The 14534-nt window shown below is 49.8% G+C and overlaps 1 protein-coding gene across 2 annotated transcripts in view; it reads left to right on the top strand.

The window, feature by feature from the left end:
* FLOT2 (flotillin 2) overlaps nt 1-14534 on the top strand; it is a 351376-nt gene that overhangs the window by 237844 nt on the left and 98998 nt on the right. For both annotated transcript variants that reach the window (XM_086955138.1, XM_086955139.1), the window contains exon 5: nt 3656-3774. In XM_086955138.1, coding sequence (XP_086811264.1) covers nt 3656-3774 — 119 coding nt within the window. The remainder of the gene's footprint in view (nt 1-3655; nt 3775-14534) is intronic.

A 14534-nucleotide genomic window follows, 5' to 3' on the forward strand; every position in this document is an offset into this window, starting at 1 on the left:
GCCTCCTTGCCAAGGTCGGCACCGAGACGTCGTTTCTGACACCCCACCTCCAGTCCCGGCTTCGAAACAGTTAGTTTATCCCTCCGACTCGGTACTGAGTCATCAAAAGTCCTCCTCGGAACCGAAGCCCTCCGGTTCCAAGCGCAAGTTCGGCTCGGAGCCGAAAACCAAGCAACCTTCGAGCCAAAACTTACCGTGCCAAAAGGGCAGCTTCCGCCGGTACCGAAAACACCAGCACCGAAAACTTCAGTGCTGAAAATCAAAGAGGCCCCTTCGGATCCGAAAGTGGACATTATTCCATTAACACCAGATCCATAGCCAAAGAAGCTATATATTAACCCAGAGACTGGCCATACTCATACAAAGCCACCTCAAAAATGCAAGCTTCAAGATAAGGACACTTCTTTCAAGATCCCCTTGAAGAGAAAATCTGTGGCTACAAGTCCTTTCCATATACCATCACCTCCACCGCCTCTTTCTCCACCTGCAATTTACACTTCAGGATGCCCCACAATCTCACCAGGATGATGACGATGATGGGCAAATTAATCTCCCAATAGACCCATGGACAGATTACACAATTGATCCCTCAGGAGATAACGATCCAGACCTCTACCCAGCCAAACTATCTCCTCCAGACGACAATGCATCCCATCAAGAACTAATTGCCAGGGCTGCACAATATCATGGGGTGGCACTGCACAAAGAATAAATAGATTTTTTGTTTGAGATTTTAGCATCCACACATAGGTCATCACAAACACTTCCCATGCTTGAAGGCTGGATGTGACATGCTCATGAGATTTTTAAAGACCCAGTTAGAGCACGCATCTTGACTCCTAGGGTAGACAAGAAATATATGGTCTCCCCTTCAGACCTTATATTTATCAAGGGCCAGTTGCTATTAAGATTCCCTAGTAGTATCTAATGCTCATACCCGGGCAAATTCTGAGACCTCAGGAGATGCTCCTCCTCCAGACAAAGAGTGCAAATTAATTGACGCTTCTGGGAAGCGCATAGCTGCTCAGGCTGACAGGGTCTTTTAGCCAGATATGACAGGGCACACTGGGATGAAATGGAGCAGTTGCTCCAATATCTCCCAGATCAGCATAAAGCTAGGCACAGGACCTAGTAAATGGAGGTAAGCTCATTTCTGAATCCTCTATACGATGTGCTCAAGATACTGCAGACACCGCAATCAGAGAGGTTAATACCAGCATCCTGCTCAGGAGGCATGCTTGGTTAAGGATTTCAGGATTTAAACCTGAGATCCAACAGTCAATCTTTAGTACACCCTTTGACAAGGAACACCTATTTGGTCCTAATGTAGATCAGGCGTTCGAGAAAATGAAAAAGGACACTGAGGTAGCCAAATCTATGGGAGCGCTCCAGTCTCCATCCAACAGAGGCTCCTTTCATCACTCCTTTTACAGAGGAGGGTCCAAAACCCCATCCCCAGATCAAAATACCTCAAGTTATAAAGGTAACCACCAGTCCACTCCTTCTAGAGGATTCTTTTTTTCAAGGAGGTTATAGAGGCAACAACTTTAAGGGTAGGAATAAGGGCAACACACCTCGTAACTCCCCTTCCCCCAACAAATTGTGACTTGCCCACTACCCTCCCTCATCCCCCCCCCCGATTACATCATACCGATCGGGGGAAGAATTCAACAATGTCTCCTCATTTGGCACTCTATAACAGACTGGGTGCTTGGAATTATCCAACATGGTTATTGTCTGGAGCTTACCAGCAATCCCCCAAATATTTCACCTCGATCTCAAGGTTGTCTCTAGAACACATACACTTACTAGAACAAGAGGTCCACTCCCTCTTACTAAAAGAGGCAATGGAGACGGTTCTAATAGAGTACCAGGGTTCAGGGGTTTACTCTCTGTACTTTCTCATCCCCACATAGGACGGTTCCCTAAGACCTATTCTGAGTCTCCAAGAGTTAAACTGTTATATACACTGTCAGAGCACTTTTACTTGGTGATGCTTCAACAGGTACTCCCACTTTTACAAAGTGCAGATTTTATGTGTACTCTATATTTAAAAGATGCAAATTTTCATGTTCCAATTCATCCGGCTCATCACAAATACCTCAGATTTGTGATAGCAGTCAAGCATTACTATTTCAAGGTTCTTCCCTTCTGAGTGACTACAGCGCCCGGAGTTTTTACCAAATGCATGGCAGTAGTCTCTGCTCATCTCAGAAGACAGCAGATTCAAGTCTTCCCCTATCTAGACAGCTGGCTTATCAAAGCCAGCACTCACCACAACTGCACACACAAATCACAATAGATCTACTTCATCATCGGGGCTTCACCATCAATGCACACAAATCTCACCTGCATCTGACCAGGATGCAGTTTTATCTAGAACCAGTCTAGACAGTCAAAGCTCTAGCCTCTCCCAATGTAGCCAGAATACACAATATTCAAACTACAGTCCTGCAGTTTCAACCACACCAAGCATTACCAGCCAGGGTGTTCATGCAACTGCTGGGAATGATTGCATCTTGTATCGCAATTGTACCCCATGCAAGGTTTCACATGCGCCCGATAAGAATGCTTGTACAAAAGGGGGTGGTGATGGACGGAGCATCTGAATCAATCAAACACTCGCACCCAGTCAAAAGATCTGGGTTTAATCCATCACCGTTCTTTAGCCCACTCTGCCACCCCAGTTCAGATAAGAATGCTTAGCACAGTCACAGGATCTATTAACTGATCTGGTGTTGGTAGACAGCTGTACCCATCGCTCTCTGCAGTGGTGGAATCCACAAAACTGATCAGCAGGCTGGTCTTTCATCGACCCTGTTTCACAGATTGTGCTCTCAGCAGACGCATCTCTAACAGGTTTGGGGGCTCACTTCAAAAATTACACAATACAAGGCCTCTAGAGCAACAAGCACAAGAGTCTCCACATCAACTATCTAGAGCTTTTAGCTAGTTTTCTAGCGCTCAAAGCTTTTCAAACTCACCTCATAGCCAGAACTGTCCTAGTCCGAACGGACAACATGACCGCAATGTGTTACTTGTAGAAATGGGGAGGGGGGGGGACTAACACTATCCAATTGTCAACACTTGCTCAAGCCATTTGGAATTGGGCGATCTATCACAAGATTTATCTTCTGGCAGAACATCTACCAGGAGTAAACAATCAAATTACCGATCTCCTAAGCAGTAGAAGGCAGCAAATACACGATTGGAAACTTCACCCCCAAGTTCTCCTGTACTTTCAAAAATGAGGACCAAAAACACAAAATGCCCAAACTGTGGCTCCAGGTTTTCACACCCGTTCTCAAAGGGCAATGCCCAATGGGTGTCATGAAATGGTTTGCTGTACAGGAATCATTTTGTGGGAGGAAGGAAGGTTTATATTTTTAATATTCTACAGGAGTCTCCTTCCGTGATGATTACTCGTTGCAGCATCCCCTTCGGCAGTGTCTTTGTATAAAAAAAAACAGTAAAAGTTTGTTGTGCACCTGTGCATGTTGCTAAATCAACTGAGTGAAATAGCTTCAGTTTCATGCACATGAGAACATCATGGTGCTATTTTTTTTCTTCATATTACTGTTCTAGTGATGTTATGTAGTGTTTGACATCTGTCCGCTTTGTTTTATAACTGGTGTATTTCATTTTTTGCCTTCAGGAACTCTCACGGTTGAACAGATCTATCAGGACAGAGACCAGTTTGCCAAGCTAGTGCGTGAGGTGGCTTCTCCTGACGTAGGACGTATGGGTATCGAAATCCTGAGCTTCACTATCAAGGTACAGTAGAATCATCTCAAAGGGCTATTGTGGAGAATAAAGTGACAGGTTGATATTTTCCTGCTAAATTAATTCCCTATTACTCGTACTCCATTAATTCCTCATTTGTCTACGCATTTCATCCATTTGTGTGAATGGTTTGAGTTCAAAGATGTCAGCACATCTGTTTTGGGCACTTGCTGGGCAATGTTATCCTATGGATCTAATGAATACCTCAATTTCTTCTTAGATCTGTCTTATGTTTAGATTGTCTCAAATTGTTTAAGTCATACTGCCTTATCGTAGATAGAATATAGTAAAATAGCAGACAATTTGCTTCCTTTGAGCCTTTCTATCAGCAACTATTAAGTGATTGTATTAAGTGATTGTTCTTAAGCTCTGCCCAGAGCCAGCTTTATATTTTCAAGAAGTCTTTGAAAGAAGCTCATACTTATGACAAATTCTTCCTGCCTTTCTATCAGCAACTATTAAGTGATTGTATTAAGTGATTGTTCTTAAGCTCTGCCCAGAGCCAGCTTTATATTTTCAAGAAGTCTTTGAAAGAAGCTCATACTTATGACAAATTCTTCCTGTAGATTCCTTATCAGGATAAATGGGTTTCAGAAAAAAGAAAAAGTTGGTGCATAGCCTTTGCCTAGCATTTTTTTATTTTAAGTATAATATTAATTTGGCACCTTCAGGCAGTAGTGTCTTTTGAGGCAACTAGGCCTTAACTTCTTAATCACTTGGCCTGCGCTGGAGTCTAGAAACATTTTTCATTACGGCAGAAGAGAAACGATTGGGCAAAAAATATGTCTTTAAAAATGTAGTTACTTAACTTTTTCTGAATAACCCTCCTGAGGATTGCATTCATTGTTCAGTTCTGCAGCATTAGATCTTTTATAGTCACATTCTTGAATCATTACACTTAAAATGACAGTATGAGTACAACATGTCTGACTGGTTTTAAACCTATGTCACTTTAGCAGCACACTAGCCTCATTTTAAAGGACCCAAAGTCCAGCGATTAAGGTAAGAGTGAATTGAACCCCAGAGACCATCTGCCCTCCGATTTATACTGCACATTTTGTGAAAAAGGAGTTTTAGAGTCTTGCTAAGTCTGTGGTCTATTTTTTCTCAAATATTCAACCTCTATCCTGAGCAAGCTTTCCTTGGATGCTGTGTAATTCCACTGCTACCCCTGAATTTGGTTCACCTCTGCAGTACCATGAAAGAATATCCTTAGAGAGGTCGCTTCAAATCCTATACGGTTTGTGGCCAATTGAAGGTTCACAGAATGCGTATTTACTGCCTCTACCCAGACCATAAGTGAGTGCTTGCAAGGTCTGCAGGAAATATTATGTCAGAATCCTAAATGTTCACAAGGAAGGCTCTTCATATGTTCTATGAAAATCTGTCCCAGGCTGTTAGCGGGATATTTTAGATCTAAATAAATATTTGTTGTTTTCATTGTGCATGTTTAGTTTTTAGATTATGTAGGTCCTCCAACCATTCTTTCTTTTACTTAACACGACAGTGTTTGGGTCAGTCAGACAGGCATTCTTCCAGTTCACCTAGTTGAGTTAGAAGGGGTGAGGGGTTGTGACAAAGTGTCTCTATATATACTGGTCCCGAATAAGGTACAGTGTGTATAGAGTCCACAAACCCCAGAGATCTAACCGAGGTTAAAGCCAGGTGTGACCTTACTCTCTAAAGTGGTAGCTTGGTCGTGCAGTAAGGCAGTACCAGAGGACAGTGTAAAGCAGGGGTACTCATAGTACGGCCCGCGGGCCGCCCGCGGCCCGGCAAGCCTTCCTTGGCGGCCCGCGGACCTTACAGACATGTACCAGTTTAAAAAAAAAATAATTCTCGAGTGTCAGTAAACACCACCGCTTGCAGCAGCCTGGACTAGGAGAGGCTCTGCTCTCTGGGGGCTGAGAGATTACAGCCATAGAGTGGAGCTGCAGGGGCCTCAGAAGAGGTGAAACAGAACAAAGACTCATTAAAAAGTTAATGGTCTTTAAAGACATGTGAAATGCTCCGGCGCGGCTGTGCGCGCGCCAGGCAAGCTGACTCATCCCGGGCTGACAAGGTGGTGGCAGGGGCGTAACAAGGCATTGTGGGGTGGCCCTGCGCTCCAGGGGCCCAATCAGTGAGCCAGCAGGCACCACGCACCCGTCAGGTATTACTTAAGAAATAAAAGGTTTTGCACATCGCCCTCGTTCTTTTCACCAGCTAGTTTCAGAGCTGCCTGCACCCAGGTATACTCGTGTCCGCTCAGGCATGGACACCCTGCTTGGCACTACGATGTGGTAGGAGTAGCTCCATTCAAGAAAACAGTGCGAATCTGGTGCACAGAGTTATTGTTTTTTAATGGCATGCCAATCATTTCGTGGCACTGGTAAGGTAACGGCGTGTTTTAAGCTTTTTTTCCAGGCTCTCAGGTGGAAAATCTTGACAGACACTTGTGCTTGGTCCCAAAAGCAGTTTACGGCAGCACGTCCAATGAGGCATCTTCCAGTCTGCCACAATTTCCTTTTTATTACGGTGCTTTTGTAAAGAACTTCAGTGTATGTCGTCTTTAACCAGCAAATGTTAAACGTTGTGCCAAGCACATCTGCACTTGAAAGAATTACTTAAATAACGTGCTTCGCAACAGGAACCAAACTGCCTACTACAACTCTGAACACTCTTTTTCTTATCACGGTGCTGGACACAGGCACAGGGAAAGTGGGTGGCCGGAGTGTGTGTGTGCTGCTGACCAGCCTTTACATTGCTGTCAGAGCGGACTTGCAGAGTTGCTAAAATGCATATTTTTAATTTTACCAGCCTTGCTGCCCTTTGCCCCCAAGAAGGCATTGCTGGGGCTTGGCGGGCTCCGGGGAGGGAAAGTCAGGGGAGGGAGAGAGAGGTAGAGAGAGGGATAGTCAGGGGAGGGCGATGGAGGGAGAGAGAGGGAGAGTCAGGGGAGGGCGATGGAGGGAGAGAGAGGGAGAGTCAGGGGAGGGTGAGGGAGGGGGAGAGAGGGAGAATCAGGGGAGGGCGAGGTAGGAAGAGAGTCAGGCGAGGGAGAGCGAGGGAGAGACAGGGAGGGAGAGTCCGGGGAGGGCGAGGGAGGGAGAGACAGAGGGAGGGAGAGCGAGGCTGGAGGGAGAGTGAGGGAGAGCCAAGGCGAGGGAGGGAGAGCCAGGGCAAGTGAGGGATGGAGAGTGAGGGGAGGGAGAGAGAGGGAGAGAGACAGGGGAGGGCAAAGGAGGGAGAGAGTCAGGGAAGGGAGAAAGTCAGGGGAGTGAGAGAGGGAGAGTCAGGGGAGAGTGAGGGAGGGAGGGGGAGGGCGAGTCAGGGGAGGGAGAGAGGGAGAGAAGGGGGAGGGAGGCAGAAGTAGGGATGGAGAGAGAGGTAGGGAGACAGGGGGAGGGAGAGAGGGAGGGAGACAGAATGAGATGGAGGGAGACAAAGAGAGAGGGAGGGAGACAGCGAGAGAGAGGGAGACAGGGAGGGAGGGAAGGAAAAGGAGGAAGGGAGGGAGACAGAGAGGGAGGAAGACAGAGAGCAGGAGGGAGGGAGACAGAGGGAGGGAGGGAGAGAGAGAGAGACGGAGGGATGCAGAGGGAGGGAGACAGAGAGAGAAAGACAGAAAGAGGGGGAGGGGGAGGGAGACAGAGGGAGGAAGAGGGAGGGATGGAGATAGGGATGAAGACAGAGGGAGGGAGACAGAGGGAGGGATAGAGACAGAGGGTGAGAAGGAGCAAGACCGAGGGTGTGAAGGAGGGAGACAGAGGGTGTGAAGGAGGGAGACAGAGGGTGTGAAGGAGGGAGACAGAGTGTGTGAAGGAGGGAGACAAAGGAAGAGGGAGGGCGACAGAGGGAGGGAGGGAGACCAAGGGAGGGAGGAAGAGAAAGAGAGAGAGGGAGGGAGAAAGAGAGAGGGAGGGAGACAGAGAAAGGGAGGGAGACAAAAAGGGAGGGAGACAGAGAGGGAGGGAAACAGAGGGAGGGAGACGGGGAGGGAGGGAGGGAGACAGGGAGGGAGGGAGACAGGGAGGGAGGTATGGAGGGAGGGAGACAGGGGAGGGAGAGAGGGAGGGAGACAGGGAAGAAGGAGAGAGAGAGGGAGGGAGGGAGACAGGGAAGAAGGGAGAGAGAGGGAGGGAGGGAGACAGAGAGAGGGAGGGAGACAGAGAGAGGGAGGGAGACAGAGGGAGGGAGACATAGAGGGAGGGAGACATAGAGGGAGGGAGACAGAGATGGAGGGAGGGAGGGAGACAGGGAGACATGGAGGGAGGGAGACAGGGAGGGAGACAGAAAGGGAAGGAGGGAGACAGAGAGGAAGGGAGACAGAGAGGGAGGTATGGAGGGAGGGAGACGGGGAGGGAGGGAGACGGGGAGGGAGGGAGACAGGGAGGGAGGGAGACAGAGAGTGGGAGGGAGACAGAGAGGGAGGGAGAGAGGGAGGGAGACAGAGAGGGAGGGAGACAGAGAGGGAAGGAGACAGACAGAGAGAGAGAGGGAGGGAGGGAGACAGGGAGGGAGACAGGCAGGGAGGGAGACAGGCAGGGAGGGAGACAGGCAGGGAGGGAGACAGGCAGGGAGGGAGACAGGCAGGGAGGGAGACAGGGAGGGAGGGAGACAGGGAAGAAGGGGAGGGAGACAGGCAGGGAGGGAGACAGGGAGGGAGGGAGACCGGGAGGGAGGGAGACAGGGAAGAAGGGAGAGAGAGGGAGGGAGGGAGACGGAGAGAGGGAGGGAGACAGAGAGAGGGAGGGAGACAGGGAGGGCGGGACGGAGGGGGACAGAGAGGGAGGGAGACAGAGGGAGGGAGGGAGACAGAGGGAGAGAGGGAAGAGGGAGAGAAAGGGACGGAGGGAGAGGAAGAGAGAGAGGGAGAGAGAGAGAAAGAGATATGTGTGTATGCTGGATCTGGTGAGTCAGTGGACGAAGACGTCTGCTGCAAGGGCCTGTGTTCAACCTCCTGGTCACAGGTTTTTTTTTGCTCTAGCCCCGCCCCCTCTCTCACTGACCCCGCCCCCACCGGTGCAGCCCTCGGCCGCAAACCACTCTGTAAATTTGGCCCCTGTGGGAAAGTTTGTGAGTACCCATGGTGTAAAGCATTTGTTGTACCCACTCAGTCAGCAAAAGGTTTCACACAGTCAAAGACTGAACTCCAGGCCAATGGTTTTTATGTCAAAGATATAGTTGTTTTATTACTAGAACCAACCGGTATCAAAATATACTATTCTTAATATGAGAGGTCTCAGATGAGTACTTTGCAGAAAGGCAATAAACTTTGTAAACACAATAGGTACAGGGGTTGCAGTGGTCAACACAAATCTACACACAATTTAGCATTGAGCTCAATGGATTTGCGTACATAAACACAGTAGATTACTTTGGTAATTCCAGGACTGGCTCCTAGGTTTAGTCCTGGGGTCTAAGCTGAAAACAGTTTAGCAAAAACGTTTTAGGTATTGCAGGGATTTTTCCGGAATAATAACCTATTTAAAAGTTCACACTTAAAAACTTTTCAACAGAAATCTGGCAATGTTATCGAATGGGAGAAAATTCAGGCTGCAGGTAAAGTATGATCTCGTTACTTTTGTAATCCAGTACTGGGCTCCTGGGGCCAGCACTGGGGTCTCAACTTAAAACAGGTAAGTAATTACGTTTCAGTATTTTGTATGATTTTTAAAGAATATTTCTAGTTTTCAAAAGTAGACAGAAGAAATTTCATAGAAAAGCAGACAATGGATTCCTATGGAGAAAATACAAGTTAATAGTAGGGATTACTTTTGCGGTTCAGTACTGGGCTATGATGTACAGTACTGGCTTCTCTCCTGATCACAGGTGAGTACTTCGGAATTCGGATGATTTTATATGAATATTTTAGGTTTTCAAAGGGATGATTTTATATGAATATTTTAGGTTTTCAAAAGTAGACACTTAAAAGATTTTTTTAGTCAAACCAGTCAATGTTATTCAATGGCAGGTAAGTGAGTTACCGGTTTCCAGGTGAGTACTCGGCTGGCGAGGTTAAGGTTCTGGGCATAGACTCGGGTCCCCCAGGGTCAGGTAGGTACAGTTGGTTCACCCTCAGCGGCGCAGGGGCGGCCGGGTGCAGAGGTAGTTAGGCCCAATGTTATCCAATGAGGGGCAGGGGCCTCCGGTTGGTGGCTGCTAGCTAGCAGGCCACGCAGCTATGGGAGCTGGGCTCCTAGTCACTTTATCACAGCAAAGAGGGAAGTAGAATAGGGTACAGGTATCACTGTCAGGGGCACTCGGCGGCTGGGTGCAGGGTGCTTTTGAGCCGTTGGGCGCTCATTTATTCAATGGGAAAGGTAACAAGCATTTGCAATGCAATAGGTCTCGCATTAGGAAAGTTTAAGCTATTGGTATTGTAAATGACACATTTTTTATTTATGTGTTGGTTTTGAAAATAGCAAATTTAATAGCTTTGGCATTTACAATGCCAATAGTTTTAACTTTCGCAAATATGACACCTTTAGCATTTGTAATGCAATATGTGTTGTATTTACGTGACTTAGATGTATTGATATTACAAATAGCAATGGCTTTTATTTATTTTTTAATAATTAATACTTAAAAGCTATTGTAATTTATAATGTGAGGGCGCTAGACTGAGGGCGATAGACGGAGTGAGGGCGATAGACGGAGTGAGGGCGATAGACGGAGTGAGGGCGATAGACGGAGTGAGGGGGCGATAGACGGAGTGAGAGGGCGATAGACGGAGTGAGAGGGCGATAGACGGAGTGAGAGGGCGATAGACGGAGTGAGAGGGCGATAGACGGAGTGAGGGGGCGATAGACGGAGTGAGGGGGCGATAGACGGAGTGAGGGGGCGATAGACGGAGTGAGAGGGCGATAGACGGAGTGAGAGGGCGATAGACGGAGTGAGAGGGCGATAGACGGAGTGAGAGGGCGATAGACGGAGTGAGAGGGCGATAGACGGAGTGAGAGGGCGATAGACAGAGTGTGAGGGCGATAGACAGAGTGTGAGGGCGATAGACAGAGTGTGAGGTGGCCGTGGTGCTTGTGGACGTGGTGGTGGTGGTGGACGTGGACTTGGTGGTGTCTGTGGTGGAGGTGGTGTCTGTGGTGGAGGTGGTGTCTGTGGTGGAGGTGGTGTCTGTGGTGGAGATGGTGTCTGTGGTGGAGATGGTGTCTGTGGTGGAGGTGGTGGTGGGGGTGGACGTGGTGGTGGGGGTGGACGTGGTGATGGATGTGGTGGTGGTGGTGGAGGACGTGGTGATGGATGTGGTGGTGGTGGTGGACGTGGTGGTGGTGGTGGACGTGGTGGTGGTGGCGAACATGGTCATGGTGGTGGTGGACTTGGTGGTGGTGGACGTGGTGGTGGACAAGGTGATATCTGTGGAGGTGGTGGACGAGGTGGTGGACAAGGTGGAATCTGTGGAGGTGGTGGACGAGGTGGTGGATATGGTGGTATCTGTGGAGGTGGTGGACGAGGTGGTTGATATGGTGATGGACGTGGAGGTGGTGGTGGTGGTGGACGTGGTGGTGGTGGACGTGGTGGTGGTGGACGTGGTGGTTGACATGGTGATGGTGGACGTAGTGGTGGTGGGGGTGGACGTGGTGGTGGTTGACGTAGTAGTGGTGGACGTGGTGGTGGTGGTGGACGTGGTGGGGGTGGTGGACGTGGTGGTGGCCTCGTGTTGGACGAGGTGGTGTCTGTGGAGGTGGTGGATGTGGTGGTGGTGATGGTTGTGGTGGATGTGGTGGTGGTTTTCTGTAAGTGACACAAACAGAGGGTGAAAAAAAAAGCAGACGTTATTTGCTCTGACCTCATGGGTAATGTGTACAGTGTGCAGGTCATGTTTCCCGAGCTGGGAATGTTACAACATTTCATGAGTACAGCAAGTCTCCGGATGCCTGCCGCTTGTGCAAAAAGTGGCTGAATTTAAGGATACCTTAGCTTAATACAGAGGCTGGCTTGACCCGAATGATGGTTTATCTCAGAATTCCACCTCAGCTTTACTGCTGTTGCTAAACTTTCCCGACATAAACACGAAGTAGATTGCAATTGAGAGAATTACCATTTGTTTATAGGGGAGTGAACTTTTCATTTTAGACTTCTGATGAGACTTCGTTTTTAAAATAATATTACTTTGCAGTACTATATATGCTGTGCCCAACATATGGTGAAAGAGTTTTTTGATTACTTAAAAAGAAGGCGTATCAGTGTTCTGAAACAAAGCACGCATAGTCTCGGAACTTGCCAATATTAAGGCACATGAGGTCTGCACTCACGACTCTCTAAGGATTAGATGGAAAGTCCATTGGCAGAGTACCCTTTATGTACAAGTGTGAATGAAGTGGGAGGAAAAAGAAATTGAGTGGAAAAGAGAATAGAAAACAAGGACTGGGCGAGAAGGGAGGGGGGAATGCCAGCAGGAAGGGAGGGGGTGACAAATGGTGAGCATTTCGCAGCCGTTTTGATGTTCTCAGTGGCCGCGCGGCTCACTGAGAACATCAAAGCGGCAGTGAAAGTGCTCATAAAGTCTGCAGGCGGACAAATGGTGCGCGCGCCCAGGCACACACGCACTGTGTCCGATCTGCAGACTTTGGGAGCATTTTTAAAAGTCCCTTACTATAGTCTCGCTGAACCAACAACGCATGCACGTTGGTTCAGAGAGACCTAAAAAGGGAACAAAGACTGTAGACTCAGGGACGGTGATTCTTCAAGTGCGACCACCACTTCAAGAGGTAAGTTGGGATCCTGGAGTAGAGGTAGGTACCCCAAAGGGAGGCACAGTGGGTCGCAGGGTGCAGGGGTGTCTTTGGATTTCGGGAAATCTTACCCTCTGCTGGTCGCGGTTGGAGGGGTCTCTGGTTCTGAGGCTGCAGGCATCATTTGGTTTGTCGAGGAGGGTCTTTGGGCACTGGACTTCGGGCCCCAGTCGCCAGGGGAACGTCCTCGTGGTCTTGGATCACTCGGGCATGGGCCGGGCTCGGCGGGTGCAGAGTGGGCTGGTCTGGAGCTTCCTGGCTGGCACCAGGGAGGTTGTTGTAGCAGAGCCTCTGCTGATGGGAGTCCCAGGCTTTAAGAGGGTCAAGGCTGGCAGGTCCTCTGGGTGTCCCAAGGTTGCTGTCCGCAGGAGTCGCTGGGCTTTAGGCAGGAGCAGGTTCCAGGATCTACAGGTCGGTAGGGCTGGGGCCAAATCAGTTGTTGTCGTCCTGGTGTTAGAAGTTGCACAGCGGGTCTTCTTCCTCTGGGTCTTCTTTCTTCTTTTCTTATTGGGATCTGAGGAAGGAAGGTTTAGGGAGCCCCTAAATACTGAATTTAGGGGCGTTACAGGTAGGGCAAGGGCAGGGACCAATAGGTCCCTGTCCCGGGGTGGGTACACCCCCTAGCCTGCTCCTCTTCTGTGGGAGAGGGGCAGGATCCTAGCTGTGATTGGGCTGGGCTCCCCATCTTCAAGATGGCCGGAGCCCGTGGTCATGCTTCACCTAGTCTCCCCCACCTGAGGGGTGGGGTTGGCACAGGCTGGCAACTTCCTGACGTAGTTTTTCCCGCCAGTCTTCCCGCCAGAGTGGGGGTCAGGACTGGTGGGGGCCAGTTGCTGGGTACAGCAAATGGTCTGGGGAAGCTCACAGAGGCGGCATGCCTTTGAAGCTTCCCCCGGCCCATCCTAGGGGAGGAGACCTAGCACCTTGCCCAGGATGTGCATTGTTGCAGGCCCAGGAGAGCGGGGAGCTCTCCACCCAGGGGTCCAGCAACATGTCTGCTGTGTGGCAGTCTCTGCAGCCACTCAGCCCAGACATGGATTGTAGGTTAGGTTTCCAGGGGGCATCTCTAAGATGCCCTCTGGTGCATTTTACATTAAATCCCACACCGGCATCAGTGCGGGTTCAATGTGCTGAGAAGTTTGGTACCAAACTTGTCAGTCTTCAATGTAGCCATTATGGTGCTGTGGAGTTCGTAATGACAACCTCCCAGCACCATATGTTTTATTAATGGCATCACTGTACTTACAGTGCCCAGGGATGGCCCTGGGTACTGTAGGGGCACAGGGCTCATACACCTGTGCCCACACCTCTGGCACAGGTGTATGTGCTCACTTGGCCACTGGATTCAAGATAGCCTGGCTGATGAGGATTATGAATCCGAAACCGGTCCCAGGATGCTTGTTTCCGGTCCAGGGAAGACATGGCTTGGCGGGTTCGGGCTGGACTGTTCCCATGAGGCACAGGGTCAGACTGATTTGCATATGGCCATGTCTGAACTGGGGTGGCTGAGTGAGCTAAAGAATGGTGATGGATTAAACCCAGATCAGTTGACTGGGGGTGAGTGTTTGATTTGCTCAAACGCTCCATCCATCATCCCCTTTTGTATCGCTACGAAATGGAGGGCACCCCACCGCAGCTCCACTTCTAGCGGTCACCACTCTCTCCTCTGAGTACCACAGGCGTCGCTCTCGCCGCGGGTCCCGCCGCCGTCCAGGCGCAATCCACCTCTCTGCCATCTGCACCGGGCTTGAGCCCGCAGCCACCCAGGTCACCTCCTCTCTCCTCCACGGCGGGCGTGCAGCCCCACAGCCAGGTCCGCTATTCACCACAGGATCGTCATCCCTTCTAAGGCACCCTCTGCACCTCAGCACCCGCGGGCCACCTCCGCCGTCCAAGTAGGTCCGTGCCGCCACTTCGCCGGGCCACAAGCAGCAGAAGTCTTCACTCGCGGCAGCATCTCAGAGCCGCTCCGCTCAGCGTCGCCGCCATTTTGAGCCGCCAGCAGTCTCCGCACCGGCC

The sequence above is a fragment of the Lissotriton vulgaris genome, chromosome 2_1 (genome assembly GCF_964263255.1).
Source record: "Lissotriton vulgaris chromosome 2_1, aLisVul1.2, whole genome shotgun sequence".
In the NCBI taxonomy this organism is placed as follows: Eukaryota; Metazoa; Chordata; class Amphibia; order Caudata; family Salamandridae; genus Lissotriton; species Lissotriton vulgaris.